General features: G+C 48.2%; 1 protein-coding gene across 1 annotated transcript in view; it reads right to left on the minus strand.

Moving 5' to 3' along the window:
- Positions 1-26,372, minus strand: part of TSPAN2 (tetraspanin 2) — a 118,941-nt gene that overhangs the window by 81,342 nt on the left and 11,227 nt on the right. Inside the window, exon 2 of the mRNA XM_086948665.1 lies at positions 15,639-15,713. Within this exon, the coding sequence (XP_086804791.1) occupies positions 15,639-15,713 (75 nt within the window). The remainder of the gene's footprint in view (positions 1-15,638; positions 15,714-26,372) is intronic.

A 26,372-nucleotide genomic window follows, 5' to 3' on the forward strand; every position in this document is an offset into this window, starting at 1 on the left:
TGACAGATTAACCGCTGCTTTCTACAAGGAATACTCCTGGTTCCTAGCCCTCAAACTCTTGCATATGTGCCAGGACGCCATGGAGGTGGGAATTTTTCCCCTATCTATGCGGGAAGCTGCCATAGTTACTCTTCTAAAACCTGACAAACCGGCCAATCAGTGTGATTCCTACCGCTCCCGTCGCTAATAAATACCAACAATAAAATATTCGCTAAAGTACTTGCAAACCGACTACAACTGCTACTACCTGTGATAATACGGTCTGACCAATTTGGCTTCATACCGGGTAGATCTACGGCCCACAACCTTCAAACACTCTTCACCATGATGCATGACCTGCATCCGCAAACCTCATGGTCGATCCGGCACCCACAACTTTTCCAGACCGGCATGAGGGCTTCTGACATAGTGACGTAGCAAGGTCAGGTGGTATCTGGTGCAGAATATTTCTTGTCACCCCCCCACATTGAAATTATTAAAGAAAGTAGGAAATATAAGATACTTACAGTTGCAATTGTAATTTATTTATTTTAAAAACATATTTTTGCTATTTTGTCACCCCCCTCAGTGAAGGCACCCAGGGCGGCCCGCACCCACCGCACCACCCTTCCTACACCACTGTACTGACACACACTCAGGGCCAACAAGGTCAGCAGGGGTGGTGGATGTCACCCCGCTTCATTATCTGCAGCTCCATATGTGTTAAAAGTGGCAATAATGTAACGGCATTGATATATATTGTTTTCTACCACTGACCACTACGGTGATCACTCATGTATTGCCAACGTTTTATAAATATATATATTTTTTAAAACATCTGAGGGACCTATGGACTGCCTGAACCTGGAAGTGAGTGAAAAACACGTATGGAATTAGCTTCCTCAGTGCCCAGACCACAGCAAAGGCTTCCATTTCTATTGCGCTCCACCTCTGTTCCTGTAGCCTCCTAGTCATGAAGGCTACAAGCTGATCCAGACCCCTTTCATTTAGCTGTCAGAGCAAGGCCCCTATGCCAAGCTCAGAGGTATCTGTCTGCCCAACAAACTCATGGGAGAAATCAGGGGCCTTGAGCACAGATGTTGTGCACATGACTTCTTTCAGAGAGTCAAAAGCTTTCTGACACACTTCTGTCCAGATCACCCGATGTGGTTGATTCTTGAAAGTCAGCCCTGTCAAGGGGGCAACAATGGTGCTGTTAGAAATGGGATTTCTGGTTGGCTAAGGCTTGCGCCAAAGCCAGGCAGAAACTACCACTTTAGTCAGGGCATGGGAGTTATACGCTGAAGATAACCCCTGCTTTCCCCCTTGGTAGCCTGGCTTGAGCAATCAGGATTATCTCAGAGGCAATGTGTAAAGCGTTTGTGCAACACACACATGCAGCAGCAACACACTAGGCACACCACAAAAGAAATTCAACACAAGGTTATATCAAAAATAGTCTTTGTATTCTCATAACACATTAGAATAGTAATCACATAATATATATGGTGCCACCTGGCACTAGGCAATATCTACAAGGGATTATTTACACCTGGCAGGGACACATAGACCGCTGTCGGCACCATCACAGCGGAACTCTCACAAGCATACGGGAGCCCCGCCTTGGTGCACACAGCCTCGCTCCTGCCGTCTGCTTCTTCAGTGCGGTGGGGACAGGCTCAGTGGTGTCTGGGGAGATCTCACTCCTAAAAGACTCAGAAAAAGGCTAGGAGAATGCATAAAGTTTCGGGGTGAACCTGCCAAAAGGGCCAAGTCCAACACAACCCCCTTCCAGCCAAAATGCAGGGTAGACCAATCACTCCCTTGATTGGCCTCCCTGCTTTTGGCGATAGAACACGGACGTGGGTCCGCAACTGCAGGGACACCCTTTGGTTCTACGCCACTCTGAACCCACGTGGTTCCCTCTGAAACAAACTCTCAGGCCCACTAGGCTACCCCACTGGTACTTCCTAGTTGTCCATGGCCAGGACCAGGCCTTAGGCCATCCAGATGTCACGGGCCATTCCCAATCCACAAAGTGAGGGGCAGTAACCCCTGGCACACAATAGCCATTCTCCACTCGCTCTCTCAGTGTAGTTCCAAACTACCACCGATCTTTCAACCTAGGGTCCGCACCCTTAGGCTGACCAAAGGTCATGGGAAAAGCGTCTCCTCACCCTACCTCTAATTCTGGGGTTCCGCGCTCTCCCAGGAGAAGCACCCACCAGAACACAACTCTCTCACCAGTTCAGGACCTCTCTCCATCAACTGGTTTACCACCTGGGATCTACCTTCTGGCTGCACCGGGGTCAGAGGCGAGGACTCCCTCCCTCTGCACCCCCTTCCAGAGCCCGGTACCCTCCAGTTCCATGTTATCAGGGTGAGTCTCAGTATGTCCCAGGCTAGACCGAGCACACGCCAGCAGCGTATCAGAGACACACTCTCCTCCCAACTGACACTTCCTAACAGAGGGCCAGCTAACTCAGACCTCGGATACTCTTGTCTTCAGAAAAACAGAGCACACAGCACAGATACTCTTCAAGCATGGGGGGACACATCACACAGCAAAGTCCCTTAGTCCTCTTCCTCAGCGGAAACAACAACCTATAGGTCAGCCCCAGACACACACCAATGGCGTCACTCTTCCTAAGTCTATTCAGCTGTTCTCTTTTGCAGGGATTCCCCCTCGATCACAAAGTTTCCAAGTCTCCCAACCTAGGGTCTAAATCTCAGGTTGCACCGGGATCAGAGGCAAGGACGCCCTCCCTCTGCATCCCTTTCCAGAGTTCTGCACCCACCCACCTTGGAGCGGTACCCCTGGAAGCAAAACCGGTCAGGACACTGATTACAGATGCCCTTCCCTCCAGGTCAGGCTGAACATGAACCTGGCCTCCCCAACCTCGGGGCTTAACCCTTTGGTCAGACAATAGTCCAGCGAACCAGGACTTCCGGGGGAGCACCCCTTGAGGGTGACACATACTTAATGGGTTGTTTAACAGTCTGCCTGGCTCTAATCTCACGACCTCCTGTCTACCTGACAGGGCGCAGAGATCCCCCAGGACAGAAGTGGCATCACCATGGTCACTCATTGGTGGCCCAACCCTTCTGGCTGGCCCTTGACCCAATGGTTCTTCCACCGGGGACTCTTTCCACCGTCACTCCTCAACCAGGACTTCTGCACCCTCCACTTAGGAATGGTACTGCCCATCACCACGGCCGCTGGAGCTCAAGTTACAAAAACTCCATGTCCTCTCAACACTGGAAGATCCTCCTCAAATGGCCTACAAGTACAGCCTAGGCCCCTGACCTGGCGCTCCCTTTTGGAACCCTCCAGGCCATGAGACGGGGTTTCGGGCCACCGTGGGACACACCGTCCCACACTCATTCCGTCTCCACTGAGTCAGGAAGTGAGGCCCTACACCCCTACAATTCCACTGGGACCTAGCTGGGCTACACTGAACCTCTTCCACCACACAGGACCGGAAGATACCCAAGCCACTACTGTTGGAATCACTCCTCAATGCCTCTGCAGGCCCTCTAGCACACAGCCAGAGGTGCACCTCCTGTGCAAGCTCCTTATCACCAAAAGAACTCACACCCACTCATCCAGTGCAACACACCACTCATCCACACACGCCCCCCAAGACTGGTGAGACAGTTCCTTACTGCCCCTGAATCTCAACCTGTACCCCTCTTACTGAGCACCAGGTACCATACTCTGGGAACGGGGATGGGGCTTTCTGCACTGGACTCCCTACTGCTGCCACTACTGGATCCCACCCATACTGGTGAATCCAGACACGTCCAACTATACTCAGGGGATAACCTACCCTCCAGAGCTAGCTTTTTCTCCTCCACACTCCCTCTCTTCCCTCCTATCCACCTACACCTCTGGGGACAGGGAAAAGGAAAGGCACTGGACCCAGCAAGGGACTCCCCATCTATGGAAACCTCCCCACCTGCTGGCGTCCCCGCCCTGTCATTTTCTCTCTTCTGCCACAAAATAAAAGTGCGGAAAACAACATTTAAAAATGACACTCTTGAGGAGAAAACAAAATCAGAAACAAAAATCCCCAAACGTGATTATCTAACACAGAGTTTTTAAGTGCAACCAGTTGTCGCTGTGGTATTGCGTAAATGCAAGTCCTATCCACACTGCTAACAACCAATTTTAAAAATGGGATTTCTGGTTGGCTAAGGCTTGCGCAAAAGCCAGGCAGGAACCACCACTCTAGTTAGGGCAAGGGAGTTACACTCTGAAGATAACCCCTGCTCACCCCCTTGGTAGCTTGGCACGAGCAGTCAGGCGTATCTCAGAGGCAATGTGTAAAGTGTTTGAGCAACACACACATACAGCAGCAACACACTGGGCACACCACAAAAGAAACTCCACACAAGGTTATACCAACAATAGCCATTGTATTTCCATAACACATTAGAATAGTAATCACATAATAAATATGGTGCCACCAGGCACTAGGCAATATCTACAAGGGATTTTTTACACCTGGCAGGGCCACATGGACCGCTGTCAGCACCACCTCTTAGAACACAGCAAATGTAGAACATTTAATACGTAGAACACAACCAGTACACACTGGCCATTACTGTACTCAGCATCATCCTGTAACAAACTATATTATGCACAGTCTCACATTATGCTCCAAATACATTGTACGCCAACCTCATCAGTCTAACATATTAGACCGTAACCTCCTAAGCATCACTCACAATAGGGGTGTACTTGCAGTAGGAAATAACCTCACCAGCATAAACACATTATACACGTAATCTCATCCCCAAATGCATATAGAGTCATGATTCACTGTAGAGCATCACATTTCCTACATCACATAAATCTCTGGCACCCCCAGGCTAGCTGACCTTCTCTAAGGCACAGATGCTCTCTGTCAAGAATGTCCGGGTGCTAAGCTGCCACTCGCAACTACAACAAAAAGTGTACAATATACGTGCACCAATGTGCTTCCTGGGTCCCCTCCTGGGACTCCTCCATTCACCCTGGCCTAAACGTAGCAGCTGCCCACTAATTGCTGGGCAGCTGGGAACATCACTGGCACCACTGTGCCTCTAGACACCTCACAGGGGCCCTACGAATCAATGCGCCTATGTTGCAGCTGCCCACAATGGTGCGGCGCAGCTGGGAAGAAATGTGGTCAACACTGGAAAAAGCACGAGCCCTTCTGTGCCTTCAATCATAATGTGCCACTCACGAAGCCCCTCTCCGGGCTCTCTAATCAAGACTGCCCCACGTAGGGCGGCCCGCTCTCCTGCGGGACAATCTCAACCCTAGTGCTGGCACTGGGCTTCAGGGTCCTGCTCTGGGCTCCTTGAACTTAAAATCATCCCTAACGTGGGAGCGGCCCTCTACCAAGGGGCGTCCTCATGAAGGTGGCACCGACACTGTGCCTCGATGGGCACAACCTTCCTGGAGCCCTCACTCACTGGCTCCTGCGCAGGGGGACTTCTCCTCTGGTCGGCACCACGGGGCTCTCCCAAGCTTACCAGAGCCCCGCCTTGGTGCACACAGCCTCTCTCCTGCCGTCTGCTTCTTCAGTGCAGCGGGACCAGGCTCTGTGGCGTCTGGGGAGCTAGCACTCCTCAAGGACTCTGCCTCAAGCAGGGCTCCCTCCCGATCACAGGAGCCCTGCTCACCATGCTGCCTTCCTCTCTGGTCTGCGGTGGGGATGTGCGAGGTTCCTCCTCCTTCCTGCTGGTCTCTCTGCGGTCCCCAGGCACCGACAATGGCGGGGTGGGAACCAACCAAACCAGCGACTATTGTGGGGTGGGCACCCGCCAATCCCCCATATAAAAAACCGCAATGCGGGGTTGGCACCCACCTTTCCGGCAATGAATCCCCACATCGAGATTCCCTCGGATCACGGCAGCGGCGCGCTGCACGCCGCCACCTCCTCACTCCCTCTTGTGGTAAAGGCAGAGCAAAAACGTCCAGCAAGCAAAGAAAGGAAAAGTCCTAGAGGCCCTGGGAAATAAAAATAAAAGAGCTCACAGGGTGCAATGTAGAACAAGGTCCTCAGAGATTAAGGGGCAAGGCAGGGCCCAGGGAGGCAAGCCCTCATGGCAGCCCACCCTGGGTCCCAGCAGCACCACGCCTCAGCAGAATTCAGCAACGGAAACTGAACAACCTCATGGGGTCACAGCCCCTCCTTTTATACACCCTTTCTCTTTGTCTAAAAGTGCAGGGCATGGGGAAACCATATGCAACTGGTTCAGGGGGTGTTTGAAGCACTTTGTTTTGCAAGCTCATCTTCCCCTTTGTCAGGTGGGGGCTCATCATCAGACATACCACAGGGGGCGGAGCCAGTATTCACTAGGAAAGACACCATCCTATTCAGAGTCAGGAGATTACCTCTCCCACTACTCTTAGCCCAGGTGTCCCATTCAGCCTAGCGCTGAGTCATCCTGCCCCTCCTGGAGCCACCCACACCTCCCAGCCTCTGTCACTCACAAGCCAAACATTCAATTCACATCAGGCAGGCAGACACATTGAGCACAGAAATGTCAACTTCTAAAAGTGGCACTTCTCCACCAGTCATCATAAATCTGTGCACACCATTGCGCAGCATTTATTCTCACGAGTTCATATATACTAAACTCGCCCCTGCCACTCCTCTCATACCAGGAATTACCACGGACACACTTATCCCTGATGCTTTCCAATGGGAGGGCAGGCCAATCTCACCACACGCACACAGAGAACGCACACAATTTACACTGGGCCACAGTGCTAACGTGCTTTGAGGCCTAAAACCACCAACACCAGGCTACAGAAAATGGCTAGGAGAATGCAAAAAGTTTCGGGGTGAACCTGCCAAAAGGGCCAAGTCCAACAGGTGCCATATCTCTTTATGAATCTCCTGTAATAGCCAGTGAGGCCTCAAAGGCTCTCTCTTCTGGCTGGGTCTTGGGGGGTTCCCAAGCCAGAATGGTGTCAGATTTGGGCTGCAAGGGCTGCACCTTGCTGCCCACTACTTGGCACCCCAAGCAGACCACCCAACCCTGCCCTATCTGCGATGACAGTTGGGAAGACAATCGCATTTGCCCAGGGGTTATGGTAGGTGTCAAAGAGGATTTTGTTTCTGAAAGCGACCAAGGTTTCATATTTTTAAATACCTAGTCTCTATATAATAATAGAATACAATTTCAATGGTTCGCTTTTCCTTTTTTTCTGTCTACGGCGTTTTGACCCTCTTTTGGGTGTAGAGTCTCTTCAGGACCTACAATTTGAGGGACATCTGAATGCAGAATTGCTATGGTGCAGTTGACTGATATAACCTGTGTAGAAGTGAATTTGAAATACACGCTAGGAGGCCCAGCCGGGTTCCCTAGTAAGGGCATAGATTTTAGCAATCCTAATCTTTTATATTCTGTAGCTCAGTATTCTGTAGCAGTTTGTCGATTTCAGGTGTTGCTGATAATGATCGAGTATGCGGGCGCTCCCTGGCAATGTACATCCACAATAAAGATAATTTCTTATGACATGAACATAGGGATTCGACCGCTTCCGTCGGTCTTTCCTGGTACAGGGACCAATTCACTTCTACACGGGTTATATCACTCAAATGCACCTTAGCAATTCTGCATTCAGATGTCCCTCAAATAGCCCTGCCCCGCCTGACAAAACTGCCTCAAGAGGGAAAAATGAAAATGATAACATTGAGTTGTTATCATTTTATTTTTCCTATTTTGCACTGCTGAAAGCAGTGGGGCGAGGGGGCGAGCCTCCTCTGCCTTAGCGGAGGAGCTGCCACTGCCTATATGGCACTTACTGGCTTTGATCGTCAGGCCTGTGCTCTGCAGAGCCTAAAGCACTTCCTGGAGGTAGTTCAAGTGCTCCTCTCAACTAGAGCTGAAGAACGCAATATTGTCACTGTAGGCGTTAATGAAGTTCTCCAACCCAACTAGGATCTTATGAACCAACCTCTGGAAGGTGGCAGGGGTGTTCTTCAAACCAAAAGGCATGACCCGGAACTGGAAGTGCCCTTCTGGGGTTGAAAACGCGGACCTCTCTTTAGCCCCCTCAGTAAAGGCAATCTGCCAGTGCCCAGACGTTAAGTCAAACGTGTTGAGGAACTTGGCAGCTCCAAGGAAATCTGTGAGCTCATCAGCTCTGGGGATGGGATGAACATCAGTCCTAGTGAGTGCATTGTGCCCATGGTAGTCCACACAGAACCTCAGTTCTGGTGTGATTCTTGGCGGGGCAGCTGTGGGAACTAACACCACTGGGCTGGGCCCAGGGCTGTTTGAGGGCTCACTAACCCTTAACAGCAGCATCTTCCTCTTTAATGCTAGCTCTCATCTTATCAGACAACCAGTAAATTGTGTTCTTTACTGATGTGCTGCCCCAGCATCAACATCATGCAAGTGAGCCCTGGGGTAAGGGAGAACAAAGAAGCAAACTACCCCAACAACTGGCAGCAGTCTCTCTGTTGATTGAGGGTCAGTGTAGGGGCGAAGCTGACAAGCTCCACTGACCCATCCTGCTCCTTGGACAATAGGAGGTCGGGGAGAGGTTCACTCTCCTCTTCTACCTCATCATCCCTAAGTAGGAGCATGGTAATCTCACACCATTTGAAATAGGGGTTGAGGTAATTAATATGCAGGGCCCTTAAAGGGATCCTATGAGTCTTGAGGTCCACCAAGTAGGTGACATCACTGTTGCGCTCCTTCACCTCATAAAGCCCAGGCCAGCGGTCTTGCAGTGCCCAGGACTCCACTGGATCCTTTACCCAAATTTTTGACCAAGCTGAAATTCAACCAGAGTGGTATTCTGGTCATATCAGCATTTCATGTGTTCCTGGCTAGCTTCCAAATTCTCCCTTGCGAGTTTCCAGAAGCGGCTATCTGGCTGCGGAACACCAGCATGTGGCTAACTACATCCTGGGGTGGCTTGTTGGGAGCAGAGCACACTGAAGAAATGCTGCCACCATCTTGGCTGGGCTCAGCCCTCCTGGTTTTCAAGTCTAGCTCTCTCCAACTCAGCTCCTGAGCAAACATCATTTGTTTTCCTCCATAGCCAATATGTTCTCCCCCATCTCCATGGTCAGCCTTTTCTCCTCTAAGGGCTGGTTCTTTTACTCCGGCTCTAGCTGTAGTTTGGCAAGTTGTAACCTTTGTATCCTATCTTTCCTCCTGTCCTCCAGCTCCTCTGGGGACAGAAGGTTCCCTGCCCTGGTGGAACCTCCACTTCATTGGCTCCCTATTAAGCGTGAGCGCAAAATCCGTTCCGCTCGCGGATTTCGCGGATTTTTGGTAAATTCGCAATCCGCGAACTCCCGCGAATTTACCGAAAATCCGCGAATCCGCGAGCGGCGGATTCGGGGGGCAAAAGTTCAAGCCTTCAAGCTTGAAGTTGTTGTTGTAACTATTATAGGATGGCGCCGGCAAGCTGCAAGTGCCATCCTAAAATAGTTTTTAAGTTAGCTTCAACAGAAAGCACTAATCGATAAAATAAAGCAGGTGCTCGAGCACCTGCTTTATTTGATCTATTTGTGCTTCCTGATTAAGCTAATTTAGTAACTATTTTAGGATGGTGCTGGCAGCTTGCCCGCGCCATCCTAAAATAGTTACAGCCCAGGATGATGGATGGACAGCTCACTCAAGGGACCCCTGCGCCCTTCGGGGCGATTGAATAGTAACACACACATGGCCGCTGGAACTAGTTGAAGCTCAAATTCAGTGACTCATTCATCAGTCCAAAAACAATCGTGAGCGTCGTCGAGGCTGGGCAGGTGTGCCGCCCTGCTTCCCAAATCTACTGTCGAAAATCAGCTGTGATGCTGGATAGAGGCCTTTGTATCCTTGGCTTCCACGAGCGCAATCCTCGTGCTGTTCCTGTGACCAGGAGCTTCTTTCTCTTGATCTGCTGCTCTGATCGGTCTCTGACCTTTTATACACACAAGAGGCATGTGAACTCGCATGGAAGCCCCGCCCGTTTGGCCCCGCTCACACACTTGCGGTGGCTGCGCACCGTCTTCCCGCCATTTACCCACTATGATAGACAGCTCACTCAAGGGACCCCTGCACCCTTCCGGGCGATTGCATAGTAACACACACACATGGTTGCTGGAACTAGTTGAAGCTCAAATTCAGTGACTTATTCATCAGCCCAAAAACAATCGTGAGCGTCGTCGAGGCTGGGCAGGTGTGCCTTCTGCCCAAATCTACCATCGAAAATCAACTCTCCCCCTGGTCCTGTGGCCTCTTAGAAGCTGCCTGGTCACACTTTTTGCTTCTCTGCGCTTTCATTGTCATACACACCCACTAAGGGAGATACGGCATTTCTGCATGAGCCTTCCCTTCCAGTTCTGTCCAAGATCATTTTCAAACAGACACTCCACTGGAATGGCAGGAGACACATCCACCTTCTTTGGGCCAGTAACCCCTCCACATTTTAAGCTTACCATGGCCACTAGATGCAGCTTAATCTCATTGAGAGTAATGGTTATTCAGTGACTAACACCAGGTATCATTTGGCCTGGGGAAACCAGTCTAGCTGCCACCATAATGACACTGGCCCCTGTAATTCTTACTGCCTCAACTTCAGTCCCATTGATCTTTGGCCTTTGCCTGTACTTCTTGATGCTTGGAGGTAAAACTGCCAGGGCTTCAATATCCACTTCACCCAGGGAAACTAGAGTAGTCTCTGTGAAACATCTGGCCTCCCCAGAGTACACTTTCACCCCCACTCCTGTAGTAGCCAATCACTTGGATTGTCAACCTTTGGTGGACTTTTTGGAGCAGGTGTATTCTCCTTTTATTCCCTGGCTCACGACAGTCATGGCATATCCCAGAAGCCTTTATAGGGACGTATTCTTTTCCTTATAACCTTTACCTTTGGCTGGGTTGATTCTCTAGGCCTACTCTCCTGAAAAGAACTTTGGAGGTTTTAGAGAACTCCTTTTTATCTTTGTAGTTGCTTTATCATGGTGAGAGCAAAGTCGAGTTTGGGCCATTTGCACTGTTCTTGCAGTCTGCAATGGCAGAGCTGCTGTCATCTGTTTACCCGGGCCAATCAGGATGGCACAATCAGTGCACCAGGCCCTGGTGGCCCCTTCATCTGCCATGCCCTGGGTACCACTGGTACCACTTACCAGCACTTATTAAGGAGTTTAAGTGCTCACCGATTGGGGTTGCCAATTCACATACTTCATATTGAGGGAGAGACTGGGACCTGGTTAGCATGCTCCAGTGTGCTTTCAGACTCATAACCATCAGCATTGGGGAAGAAAATGTGGGATGTACCATGTTACAACGCATACTATTACAACTACCTACCGTTACAACGCGACCATTACAACGCATACCATTACAACGCATAGCGCTTTGAGGTGCTGGATAGTGGTAAGTATAATTTACTATTCTAACTCCAGTCCCCGTGGACCCTAGGGAAGGTGTTGGATAGTAAATTATACTTATTCCCTATCCTAGAGCGCCCCCCAGCGCAATGCGTTGTAATGGTATGCGTTGTAAAAGTCGCGTTGTAACAGTAGTGCGTTTTAACAAATGCGTTGTAACAGGTGTATACCGAAAATGTGTGGTGGCCATACAAAAACAGCACTTTCCTACAATCGGAATGTACATATATATAGTGACTGGTTGTTGGAACTGGTACTTTCTGGTTAGCTGAGGCGGTGTCAAAGCCAAGCAGAACCTATTACTCCTGTCCAGGCTAGATGATTACACTCACTATACAACCTGCGCTCACCCTTGGGTAGCATGGCACTGAGCAGTCAAGCTTATCACAGAGGCAATTTATAATGCATTGGCATAGCACTCTCCCACAATAAATACACAATAAATACACTGAGCATCACAAAAGAAACTTGAGACAAGGTGTATGTAAATAAAGATTGTATTTAACGCATACATTTATTAACACAATATGAACAATATGTATTTCTGAGCATAAATCACTTGGAAATATTACTAGCAGTACTAGGGTCACCAGTGTTATAAAGACATCAGTAATATGCACACTTGAGAAAAATCCTATTTTACCCAAGCACCATTATGCGGTGCAATACGCTGTCAGATCTGGGCCCACCCTGGCAAATAACACAATTCAAATCCACATATGTCTAGGGTGCGCCCCAGGGGACAGCAATTTCAGGAATGTGTACACACAGACATTTATAACATTTTTCTGCTACACCCTGGGCCAAGGCCACATGGGTGAAACCAATGTCAAAATGGAGTAATCGTTGGGTAATAGAACAAACAAGTAAAACAATACCGCTGCGCTGTGCAACTACTAGTAGGCTGTTCTCATACACTCTCCCACACTCACACCGCACTGTAACATGGTGCCAAGGATAACAGCAAGTCCGTATGAAGCACCCTCGCACATACACACACTCAGCACGGTGTAAATGATATCCAGCAGGTCAGTTGATAATATGAATGTGGACCCAATGGAGCAATCACTTCCACATCTCTATTATCCCCCAATTACTCTGCCCACAGTTTTCAGTCAAATACCCTCACCACTTAAAAATACTGGTTTACGGCCAGAGTCACACTTAGACAAAGGCCCGGGGGAGAAGGCTGGAGTAGCTTTCAGGGTAACCAGGCAACAGTCGACAAATGTGGGGTTAGTCACCACTCAGGAAGTTCACCCACTTCATGTGGAGCAGAAACAAGCTACAGGCTGTCCTAGTTCAATCACGAGGTCCCTCAATTCATCTTCCGGCTCCATCCCAGTTCTGCAAAGCACAGGGGGGGTCACACAGTCTCTTGACTAGCTTTCGATCGCTCTCTGAAGGGTTCCTAAACCCAGTCAGTTACTCTCACCACCCAGGCCCGATCTGGGCATTACTACCTGGCAACACGAGGTCATCGGGTTGGGTGAGGAGAGGGTAATTGATTTGTCACACTGAGGGAAAGACAGAACACTCAGTGAATGAGAGGTGCAGCTATCCCTGCCCACCACCGGTAGTGATACACAAAGTCTAGTGCACGTTGATCTGAGTCACATCAGACAATCTGGTTACAATTAACTGACAGTTGGGTTCACTGTACCATCCTGGAATGAGACACAACATCTGGTGCGCGATGATTCGGTTCGCATCAGACAAGTCAGTTATAATCAATCCACAGTCTGGTTTACCGGGCCTCCCTGTAATGAAGCACAATGTCTGGTGTGCGATGATACGAGTCACACCAGACAATCTGGTTCCACACACACAGTCACAAGTTCAGTAGTACCGCACAAGGTAGAATGAGGGACTCCTATGATGCGCCCTCCCTTCGAGGGTTGCAACCTGTGAATCGGACACTGCATGCAATCAGCATGCAGTCGGGGTATCAAACTAGAAAGATGAGGCACAGACGATGAAGCAGCCCAAACGCTGGGCATGCAACCATTGAATCTGCTTACCAACAATGAGACGCTTGTGCTTTCTGAGGCCCCAGGATGCAGGGACCAAACTCCTTAGATGCGGGCACAGGGGTTTCACACATTGCAATCCAGTCTCCAAGCACAATACTTAGTTCCACGCCCACATCGCGCTGCAGTAAGGATCCAGTAGACGAAGTAGGTGCTTGAAAGGGCCTCGCTCTCTAGGTGAAACATGTAGACGGTCTAGTTTCCTCACTGTAGGTCTTTTTTTATTATTTTTATTACATTTCAAACATCGCAGAGGTACAGGGATTACAGCGATCATAATATATGGTGATGACAATTATACTAAAGCAAGTATGCATCTAGATTAGCCACTCGAGTCCATATTCTGCTGTTAATAAGAGAAGAAATCAAGGAGTGGGTAACAAGGGACAAAGAAATCAGTCACTTAGTAGTTACATGTTGAAGCATTTGCAATTAAGGAGAGTTAACAAACAGGTCTGTATCGTGAAGTGGTACATAAGATTCACTAGCCAGGTAACAGTACTGAGCATAGTCGGTTGCTAAGGGTGCAGCATCTGCAACGTCATGTCCGTGATGTGGAAATAAAAGTGTCCTATAAGCAGCACACAGGGGACGAAGAGTTGCTCAGCACAGGCCCTACTTCTGAGGTCCTTTCATACCCTCTTACTGTGTGTGTACTTCACTGGTACTATGGAGATGTTCTGGCCAAAAGTTGATCTGCACACAAAATGCAACAATTTGTGAGCACACAAGGCTCGCAACTGACCATAAAATCAATAGCTCTGGCCAGCTGGCATGTCAATTGGGTGCTTGACCACTGCATTCAGCAAGGTTGGGAGAGAAATAAATACTTGACAAAATAAGAAAGATTGGTGAAGTGCTGAATATGTGGCAGACAGCAGACATTTGCAAACATGTTATAATGTCGGAGTTAGTTCTTCAGCTGCCCAACTCAGTCTTGTCGGGGCGGAGGATAATGTGGGCACAGGCACTTGTTAGCATTGCAGGACTCCTTGCGACCCCTGGAAGGTTTCCTTTCCACCCAGGGCTAAGTTAGCAGCAGGATAGCAAAGTGGCAGAATTTCAGCAGTGAAACAGGAACAGTGTTTTCCAGAAGGAAGTGGGTAGCACACTTGTGCCACTTCCTGGCATGCATTTTGAACAAGGAAGCCTACACGGATCTTCAGTCCAAAATATGTTCAATGGGCTGCACGGCAGTTCCAGTACATGTTCCCAAAGCTAGGCATTTGGGCAGATGCCCACTGCGAACCATTACCCAGGGCATCTTTACAAGTTAGAAAATACTGCCAATCAGGTTGGGTCCGCCTTTCTGTCCTGAGAAAGGAGTCTGGGACGACATACACCTCTTCTGTGCAGGGCCTCCCTCTTGTGGGAAGCGGTCTGCATTCCTTCTAGCCTGGCTGAAACAATGGCCAATCATAAGAACTGGGGCCGAGGTACCCCTCTGCGGGCAGCACTCCCCCTCAATCTTGCAATGCCAATCTTACAGTAAAAGACATATTCACGGATGGGTAGCGGTAACTCTAGCAACCAGGGCAATCATAATATTCCTGTAGTCTTGCGTTGCAGTACCTTACCCGATACATATTGAATCCGCAGTGCGGTATCACTTCTCCATCACAAGTGCCAGGCCGCGGAATGAAAGAAAAAGTCACAGCAACTCATGTTTTATTAGAAAAAAAAAATTCTATCGTTCTGGGGGTCTAAAACTCAAAATTTGACGTACTTTCCGCGCAAAAGTTGCACTATTACATTGCTAGGTTTTACTTGGTAAAATATGTTCCGTGGGAAATTGCTGTTTTTTTGCACTGCGTGCAGTCTCAGTTTGGACTTAAACGCTAGGAGGCATATTTACAAGCCCCTTGCGCTGCCTGTACGCCTCTTTTTCCCATATTAAAAGAGACGCACCGGCGGCGCAAGGGGTTTGTAAATATAAGCCCCTAGGATTCTTGACCCGACTGGACTGATAGTTTACAGCTGCACATCGTATTCCCTGAGTATTTGTGAACTGCTTACGTTTTTGTTCCACGATGCAAATACAAACAAGAGGACTCAAAGAGAACACACCATGGCTGTTTAAATACAATCTATTTTCATGCATTACGCAGTATTGTGCAGCCGCCCAAGGGAAAGGGGGCAGTCATTTGCTAGTTATTTAGGAGACAGTACAATGCTTCAGACAGATCTGGTTGCTTGTGTTATGTCATTGGAGATGAATTAGAACAGTCCTTACCGTGTTTTTGCCAAGAAACACAAATACGCCGGCAGTCATTTCTGCAGTAAATATTACCAGAAGACAGGCAAAGAACTGAAAGAGGAAACAATAATTTAGCTTATTACAGGAAGAGCAGACATGATGCACTGTAGACACGAGCTTTACCAGCAATGACATAATCTAATTTAATGGGCATCTGGACAGTTTCTATTGTATTGTGGCTGCCATTTGTAGAACAAGATACACAAGTTATTTCATCCTTTACACGATACGGCTCGGTAGCAAACATTTTATGATTTAAGAATTCAACATTTTTGAAGGGTTGAGTGTCTAGCCTGTAGAATTGTTTAAATATGCTACATTTAACACTGTTTAATAAATGGACCAGGAAATGAGAACGGCAGACCCTTTGGAGCTCGGAATGTGACAGATCTCTGGAGCGGTATTAACTCCTAACTGCATTACAACCCATTCGCATAATTTCATAACCAATGCCGCCATCTAGTGTACGGTACATGTGTTTCTACCCGACCCATCAGCCGAACTACAGACTGATTACATAAACTTAATCGGCCGCTAGGAAATGGGCCAGCTGCTTCGTGTGTATCGGACTCCTCATTTTTCCTACCCCCTGCCTTATCTGTCAGTGGGGTCAATAGATATGTTTAAGCAAAACAACAACCGCAATTATTGTAGGTTGAATCACAAAAGTTACTAAATTTACCTGTCGATAATTAACCCTGTGGTAGCTTGACACAAAAGCTGTCAGAATTAACTTAGAGGCAATGTGTAAAGTATTTAGGCAGTACTCAAACAGTAATAAAGTGACAACACAACACAATAACAATCCCACACCAATCTAGAAAAATAGAAAACGTTTTAACAAATAAAATATCAGAACGACAAAATCCCATGAGTAGAACTAGAGATATGCAATTTCATAATTTTACGTAAAAGTGGTGCTAAAAAGCGTAAAGCGCCAAGTGGTGGTATCTTCTTATCTAGTCACGCCGGATCGAGAAAAAAGTTTAAGCGGGCCACGATATAGCGCAGGCCGGGTAAAGGACCCACGGGCATATGCATCAACATTCGGTAATACACGTCGGTAATAGCGAAAAATACCGAATCGCTATTAAGGACATGCAAACCGCGATGCATCAAACAAATCGGTAAAAATTACCGAATCGGTAAAAATCGCTATTAAATAGCGAAAGTACACCCGCACGAGTAGCAAATACCGAGTTAGCTAATACCGAATCGGTATTAGTGAATCCGGTATTAGCGATTTCGGTAATAGCGAAAACTGGCAAATTACGCGACGCTTCGGAAGCGGGTCGATGACATCACAACCAGGAAGTAGGACAGCCACGCTGCATTCTGTGTTCGGAGTTGCACTGAGGAGGAGGCAGAGCACAGGAGCTGAGGACCAAGACTGAACCTGTAGCAAGCAGGACAAGGCAAGCAGGACAAGATGGAGAAGGAGGCCCCCCAGCAGGGAAAGGACACACACCGAAAGCGCAAAAGGAAGTTTTCTGATAAGGAGCTGGAAATCCTCATCGAGTGTGTGACCAGCAATAATGACAGACTGTTTGGCAAATTGTCCCTGAAGGTGCCAGAGGCAGAAAAACGCAAGATGTGGCTGCGCATCAAGGACAAGGTAAATGCCTGCGGAGTCACCCACCGCAGCATCGACGACCTAAAAAAACGGTGGTATGACCTAAGGAAGAGGGCCAAGGAGAAGATTGCGCAGAGGGTCAAGGATGCTGGTGGCACAGGAGGGGGCACAGCCAACGTGTCGCCAAACACTGCCCTGGAGGATCTAGTGGAGTCCACCATGGAACCGGAAGCTGTTGTGGGGGTCACACGTCTGGACACCTCTGGTGCTGCGGAAGGAGGACAAGGTAAGAAGCATGGCAGCGTAACAATGCAGCGTGTACTAAGTCCCTGCCCAATCTCCCATGCCAGACCCAGTGCCCATGTAGTGTTGCCCTACACACATACCCTCACCAATGTGTTGCACCATGGGAGTTGTAGTCCATACATGAATGGGTGCATGCCAGAGCACAGAGATGAATACAGCAGCAAAGGGCCAATTATCAGACTGAAAATGTTATTTATTGTGAGATGCCACTGCTATTTCCACATACTATACCATGATTATAACTATGCACTGTTTCACACACAGATGCATCCCCCTACGATTCAGACGACAGTGCCCGCCTCTTCATCTCTGAGACGCCAGTGTTGTCAGAAGCCGAGTGCTCACATGGAGCTGAAGCCATGTCCTCCCCTTCACCACCACGGCGGTCGACACCTCCACCATCCCTGCGGTCCAAGACACCACCACCACCACCACCACCAACCCCGCGGTCCAAGACACCACCACCACCATCACCAGTGCGGGCCACTCCGCAGAGCCGCAGAGCTGATGTTCCCTCCCTGCCCCTGCTGGAATCGGATCACAGTTCAGCACCCCCAAATGTTCCACGCCAGGCTGTCGTCACTCCAACCAGCCAAACATCATCACGACAGCGCATCAGGCAGAGGGCTGTGACCCCGGCTCGTGGTGCTGCAAGACCAGTCGATCTGTCCGGAGGGTACGGAGTTGTGGAGACCCGGATGCTGCGTGTCCAGCGCCTGCAGGGGAGACACATGGGTGCCATGAAACTCTCCATGACCAAGCTATGCAACAAACTTAGCAACATGACAGACGCTATGCGTGAGCACACCACTGCCGTAGCTGCCGGCAACAATGAAATTAAGCTGTGCCTGCAAGAACTCACACGTGCCGTAGTGGCAGGCCAACAGAGTGAGCGGCGGCGTCACAGGCAGATCATGCTGGCAGTGACTTCAACCAACAAGGCCATCAATAAGCTCTGCAACAGCACGGCTGTGCTGTCCCGCAGGTCCGTGTCCCTGCAAGTGGACCTAGGTCATTACTGTGGGGATGTGGCAAAGGCCCTTGAGGGGTTGACCACCGCAGTGGAGCAACTGCAGCCTGGGTCTGCCAGTGTCAGCATACTGGGGGCGGAAGAGGGGAGTGAGGCAGCCTCCAGTGTCAGCAGCGTCTCCCTATCGGACACCAGCGGGAGGAGGCGCAGTGGCCGCAATGCAACTGCCACAGACTCCCATCGAGTAGAAGCCGAGGAGTCACAGGACAAGAGACTGGGGGTACGCGGCAAACGGAAGTGAACATGTGACAAAGTTACACTGTCCTTGGTGACGTAACCATGGCCAGACTTAAGTGCCGCACGCATCACCCGTTCTGAGGAGGGACATTTAAAGTTTGTCTTTAACTGAAGCAGCAGCATGTTTTTGTTTTGTTTCTCTGCACCACTCAGGTGTCCATGCCCATTAAACCCTTGCAAATCGAGACCTGTTGTCAAGTCTCTCTCTTACCTGTCTCAGAAATGATTCCGTGTGATGTATGTCCGCCTCCGTTGCCCTTCAGCTGTGTTGGGCACATGCGCCTGTCGGTGTTGGGGGGGTGGCTGCTGTGCACGTAGTTCATCCTCTCCGTCCGCCTCTATGGGTATCCCCCTGCGTGTGGCGATGTTGTGCAGGATGGCACACACAGCAATGATCTGGCAGCAGGTCACTGGGTCGTACTGCAAGGCACCTCCAGTCTTGTGCAGTATACGGAAGCGGCTCTTGAGGATGCCGAATGTACGCTCAACCACATTCCTTGTGCTGATGTGTGCTCTGTTGTAGCGCTGCTCTTGTGGTGTCGCTGGGTTCAGGTAGGGAGTGAGTAGATATTCACGCAATGCGTATGCGCTGTCACCTGCAGGATGGGGAGAGAATGGTCATCAGCATGATTGAAAATATACATGTGGGGATGGAGTGGGTGGAGAGTACGATGATGCATCAATATGTACCTAGTAGGTGTCCCTCTCCAAATTCACCGTTGATCAGGCGCCTGTGGAGGCCACAGTGACGGAATATGTAAGCGTCGTGTGTGCTCCCGGGGAATTGGGCTACAAGGTCCGTAATGATGTACTTGGCATTGCACACCACCTGCACATTTATAGAGTGATATGACTTCCGGTTGCGGAAAATGTATTCGGTGGCTGATGGAGGACAGATGGGGACATGCGTGCAGTCAACACACCCTATGACATGGGGGAATTGTGCCACCTGGTAGAATTCCCGTTTGGTGCTGGTCAGCTGCTGGGGGGTTGTGGGGAAGGTGATGTGGCGATTAATTAATGTCAGCATGGCCTCTAGGAACCGGTGGAAGAAGCGTGATAAAGAGCTTTGCGACACGCCTCCAGTCTCAGCTATTACCCCCTGGAAGCTTCCAGACGCAAGCAGGTGCAGGCAGCATAGGACCTGCACATGGGCTGGTATGGCGTTGGTCCTACGGGTCTCGTGCTGCAGTAATGGTTCCAGGTCTGCTATTAGGCGCATTATCATGGCACGGTTCAGTCTATACTTGTCGTAGACCTGTTCCTCGGTCTGCCCCAGCAAAGTGATGCGCACCCTGAAGATCCTGTCCTGGATCATCCTCCTGCGCTGGGCCTGGGCGTTGATCCTCCTCCTCCTAGCAAGCACGTACAGGGCAGCCATTTTGGTAGACATGTGGGGTTTCCCAGGGATTTTTTGAAGGGTTACTGATTGTGAGCACCTGCAGTTGGGGGTTGTAATTTTTTTTTCTGTCCTTCCGTTTACTTTACCTCCTGATTGTGATTCCCCTTAATTTGCTCATGCTAAATAGCGATTTTTGGGTTTTTCGGTATTAGCGACTTTTCATGCATACCATTGCAATTCTTTATTACCGAATCGGTATTACCGAGGGCCGCTTTGGGGTTCGGTAATTCCGATTGTCTGTTTTGCGATTCGGTATTTTACCACGGGGGGGTTATTTGCGATTCTTTATTTTTTAACGATTCATTGTTTGATGCATAGCATTTTCTGGTTTTGCGTTCGGTATCGGCCTGTTTTACCGATTCGCTGTTTTACCGGGAGGTATTTCCGTTGATGCATCTGCCAGCAAGTTCGGCCCACAGGTAAATCACCTGGTTTTACGTGGACTGCGAAGCGAGATGCTGCTGCATCGAGTTGCGTCAGTTCTGATGGGGCTGCTGATCAGGAGCTGTGAGGTGCTGCATAGAGTTGTGTCGTGCTATGTCGGTTCCTAGCAGGCCACCAATCAGGAGCTACAAGATGCTGTGATGGGAGGTCCTGCATCGAGATGCGCAGACACATGCCGGTTGCTGTCACTAAAAACCGACTATCCCGCTTGATTACTAAGCCGATAGTCTGAAACCAACTTTGTGCTATGAAACTGGTATTTGTGCTTCTTAAAAATCGAGTCTGTGCTTTTAAAAATCGCATTTCAAAACTGCTTTTAAACATTGCGTTTTGGTCATTGTGGTGCTAAAGGATCAGGTGATCCTCACCTGATCCTGCACACTTGTCTCTCCTCTGGGTCAAACGCCGGCATCCCAGTCCACCACCGGGTTTCCCTGCTTGTTGTGCAGGGTGCCAGAGCCTCTGATCTTTCACACCAGGTAGCTGGGGGCTGTTAGGGCTGAAGGCTTTGGTCAGCGCTCTAGCTCTCCCAGCACTATTTAGTTGGCATGCCTTTCCTCTCTTGCAGCGGATGCGTGGGGCCAAACACTATGCCAATTTCATTACCTACACAGCGGTCGAGCTGAGACACCTATATGGTAACTGGCCAATCAGTACTAATGCCATGGCTCAGTTGAACAACACAGGGATCCTCAACCACAGAGATTCCTTCCCAGAGTTATTTGCTCCACCTGCCGGCCAGGGTCCTCTCGCCACCCATAAGGGCCCACTTGAATCTAAAACCACCGAATGTCAGGCAGGAGGAACCCTCGTAATTAGCTACCTAAACACCCGTTCTATGGTGAGGCACCAACTCGAAATCTTTCAGCTCCTTGACTCTGACAAACCGGACATACTCCTATTGTCCGAAACCTGGCTCACTACCCAGTCTGTCCCCGATATCCTCGTGGCAGTTCCCAACGGCTATTACATACTTCAGGCCAACAGGCCCTTGGGCAAGCCCGGGGCGGGTTTACAGCTATCATCCATCAAAAACTCAGGTTTACCGATTTACGGATCGCTGGTATACCCTCGGCCGACAGCCTCATTCTGAAATTTGAATCGTCCCAATCCCCCTTTGTGTGTGCCCTTTTCTACTGACCTCCTCACCACATGCTCTCATTCCCCCAAATGCTTGGTGATACAATTTCCCAACTAGTCATTAACCATGCCAGAATCATTGTTATCAGAGATTTTAACCACTGCCCACCAATGTACAGGAGAGTGCCAGCTCCATAGAATTCACAGATCTCCTATCAGGTATGAACTGCACTCAACATGTGCATGAGGCTACCCACATAAAGGGACATATCCTGGACCAAGTCTGGACCTCCAACTTGGAAATCTCACTACCTCTAATCTCCTCATGTACTTGGTCAGACCACTAACGTATCACATTCACCATGGCCTGTACCCCCTTCACCAAACTCTACCTGACGAGCAATCACCTGGCCAGAAACAGGAATCAGGCCAATATAGGCAAATTCTGTACACTACTAAAGGACACATTACCCACTGATCAAGATTCCCTTTGCAATCAGGCAACGAGCATCAAGCAAAGGCTTGAATCAGCCAGTGACAGCGAAACAAAAAATCTCACACTTAGGCAAGCCAAACGCAGCTGGAGACGCAACTATGTCCCAGAAAATAAAGCTACTTATGCAACCCTGCTAAAAAAAAATCAAAAACTCCATCCTCCAGACTAAGGCAACCTACTTCTCATCTAAAATCATGAACTCAGCCACTAAGACCAAGGATATCTTCTCATTAGTCGACAAGCTTGCACAACCTGACAGAGTGATAGCAAAACCTGTCCCCTCACAATCACTATGTGATTCCCTCAATTCATCGAGAAAATTGCCTCCATTAAAAGCAGCATCCCTACTCCCACACCCTCAACTGCCTCCCTTATCACATGCAAAAGTCCTTCTGTGTTGGACCTAATTCCCCCGATCTCTACTAAAAAAAGTCGGGTCAGGCTCCTCCACCGACTGCTGCCCTCCTCACATCTTACAGGTGGCTTTCCTTACCTGCCCAGACCTGCCCCTTTCACTCCTCAACAACTCTCTTGAACAAAGCATTGTCCCGAACACCTTTAAATACGCTGAAATTGTCCCAATTCTAAAGAAACCCAATGCTGACCCCTTTTTCATGAGCAACTTCCGCCCAATTTGCTTATTCCCCCTACCTTAGTAAGATCTTAGAGGCCCATGTAGCAAACTGTCTTAGCACATTCATTGAGCATTCTCAGTTCCTCAACCCTCAGCAGGCAGGATTCAGACCAGCACACTCCACAGAGTCTGTCATACTAGCAGTCATGGACGAGCGTAGGATGGGGGGCCGATAAAAACATTTCCCATGCCCTGATGCATCTAGATCTATCAGCCGCTTTTGACATGGTCGATCATGACCTCCTGATCGATCGTGTCAGTAATGCTGGCATCCAGGGCCTGGCCATGAAGTGGATCTCCTCTTTCCTACCCAACAGATTTCAGGCAGTCCGCCTCGCCAACTTCTCAGCCAGGAAAGCTAAGTTGACCTGCAGGGTCCCCCAGGGTTCTTCCCTCTCGCCCCTCCGGTTTAATCTGTACATGCTTCCTCTGATCTGCTACTTACGCAATAGTAGAGTGGTAACCTTCCACTAAGCTGACGACCTCCAGCTGGTGTTCGAAATTGACTCTTCGAATACCTCAGCTTTGGCTTTGGTAGCAGCGGTTTTCTCGCCGCTGTTAGCCCGACCTACGTCGACAGCTCTGTGTACTTTTCAGCTCTACCCCATGATTATGACAATTTGTGTATTATGTGGAGCATGATATTTCTTGAAACATTTTCTGCATTTATGATGTATATGTCTATGTCTGACTTATAATACATAGTACAGTGAGGCCGCTTGGCCGGTTTTATGTTACTATCCTTTACCTTCACCACCCTTCACCTTAACACTTCCCTCCCTACCAGGCGCACTTTGAATACTTTTTAAATTATATTTATAAACGTGTTTGGCAATTTAAATATGACAACATTGTGAATAAACAACAATGTTTGTGAATTCATTGTATAACTCTTTTGTTACTTATGATATATAGTTGTTTATTCTTTGCTGGGACCCCTCTTCTCAGTTGTACTAAAAGGAGGCACATGTACAAAACTACAGAGAACCGCCACGGAGTATGCATAACAGTGAAGGTAAACATAGCACTACAGAAAACATTGTAATTCAATCCTGTCATTCAGACCCCCTGGAGCAAGGGTTTGCAAATATTGAATCCACCATGCTTCCCTTTTGGATAATGATCTATGTGGATTCTGACCCTGTTTGACTGTCAATGATTCTAGAATCGTGAACTGTAATTGCGCGTTAGTGTGCTGATGTTCTAATCAATGAGAAACAAAGGATGACTTAGTGGACTTGGTATGAATGGTGCTTTTGTGCTCTGTGATCCTAATCTTTATTTTATGTGAAGTTTTACCCACATATAAGAATCCACACGTACATTTGATCTTGTAGATAACATTAGATGTATTGCAGTCTCCATTATGTTTAAGGGAAATTGGTTTGCCTGTATGTGGGTGATGAATGACGTTGCCTGTCATGACATTATTATAATGGACGCAATTGTGACATTTACGCATTCCATGAAATTGTTGGGTAACTTCCATCTTTGTTGAGAGAATGTCCTTGATGTTTTTACTACGAGTATAAGCAAAGAGAGGTTCCTCATTGAATAAACCATTGAAATCAGGTTCTTGTTTGAGCAAATCCCACCTGGATTTAATGATTTTTTTTTAATTGAATGTGATCGTGTTGAGAACTTGGCCACAAATACAAAACGACTAGTTGCACTTTTGACCTGTGGACTAAGCAAACTTTTGCGGTCTTTGAGTTGCGTTTTGTGAGAACAGTACACATCATTTGTGTTTTCAATGTATTTTCATTACTGTGTAATATTCATGACTTTCAAACAATGAAACATTTGTAAATCTTTTTGGTTCAGTGACTTTATTGCTCTGATAAAATAGTTGTGTATATTGTTTAGTATTTTAACTCATAACTAGGTGTTAATGTGAGATACTTCACAGCAGCAGTGCGTCTGGTATACTAGTGGTTTCTCCACTAGCTGTTGATCATTTTTGTCGGGCTGGCCGCTAATCCACCAGGCAGCACACATCTTTTGTTTAAATTTGAAATACCTTTAAGGTTTATAGTGTATAAATAGGGAGTGCACAGACTATATCCTTTGTAATGTTATGTTACCATGTTTAGAGAAGTGACTACACATACTATAGTACTGATTAGCAGTGGTAAAGCGCACAGAGTACTAAGCCCAACAAAAAAGAACTCAGCAAAACAGAAGGGAAGGTAAAAAGTCTGGAGGCACACCACTCCAAAGATGTCAAGTCTAACAATGTCGCCGAATTTCTGTTTCCCTTTTTTCTTGCTTATCATGCTGATCAGTATTGGCTAATCAACTTTCCTGTGCTCCTCCACTCCTTAGAGCAGCTTTGAGGAATGGCAATACACTTCCTGGGTTGTGAAGTCATGAGCATCTGCCAATGTGACAGTCACAATTTGCGACAGATATCAAATCGAGATTTGCAAATTTGTGATTGTAAATCATCGGGAATTGCTATTTCAAACTGTGCTGCAGTCATACAATTGCAATTCTGGGTCTGTGACTACTTCTGATTTGGACTTTAATGTGTGCGTACTAATGAGAAATCAGGCTAGTCTGTTACCTCTATGTGAAGACCTTTAATACCAAAATAAGGCCTAGTAAGGTGTAAAAAAAATATTATACAAATGACACAACTTTCATGTTTGTAATTGGTCTGCAAATGCAGGTTTGGTATCCTACCCTGAAGTCAGGATGATCCCAGAGTAGCAAGGAGCAGCAGTCACTGTGAACAACACTTACCTTTTGTACAACAGGAGGATGGAAGCACACTGCTTCACCTCCCAGCCAGTTCACCGTTTAACATTATGGTAAGTGCAGTTCACTTTGAACGCTTACTTGATATTTTGCGGAAGAGTTTTACCAAGGTAAGTGCTGTGAATCTCTAGACACATGTTCCCTGGATAGTATCCTTCATCAGTAGTGATAAAAAAACAAAATTAATCTGGGGTTGCTGAGAAAGCTGCCACAATCCTCTCAGGTCTCAGTACCTCTCTCTGGTGCAAAGGTGAATCTTCAATAGCTCGTTAGCTCAATGGCATTAAGGATGCCTTTTCAAACAACAGGGGGATGGGAGCACACTGCTTCACCTCCCAGCCAGTTCTTCGCTCAGCAATATGGTAAATGCAGTTCACTTTGAACCCTTACTTGATTTTTTGCTGAAGTGTTTCACCAAGGTTGGTGCAGGTTAGTGCTGTGAATCTCTAGACACCTGTTTCTGGATATTATCCTTCGTCAATAGATATACAAAACGTACATTTTGGCCCAGTATAAGAGCCCGTTGAGCAGGCTTCACTTCAGAGCAGAAGTCACAAATCTAGCACAAGAGCCTTAGACAGATGGTCCTCCATATTTGTCCCATAGTCACAGGCATCAGTCTGAACAATAAAGCAAACACTGAAGTCGAACACTTTCAAGACTAATGTATCACAGAGTAGACTACCAGGAACTTGGTAGGAATATGCATCTCGTGGGCACTGAAGGTTCACATCAAGGGGTGATGAAT

The sequence above is a fragment of the Lissotriton vulgaris genome, unplaced genomic scaffold (assembly GCF_964263255.1).
Source record: "Lissotriton vulgaris unplaced genomic scaffold, aLisVul1.2 SCAFFOLD_1207, whole genome shotgun sequence".
Taxonomy (NCBI): domain Eukaryota; kingdom Metazoa; phylum Chordata; class Amphibia; order Caudata; family Salamandridae; genus Lissotriton; species Lissotriton vulgaris.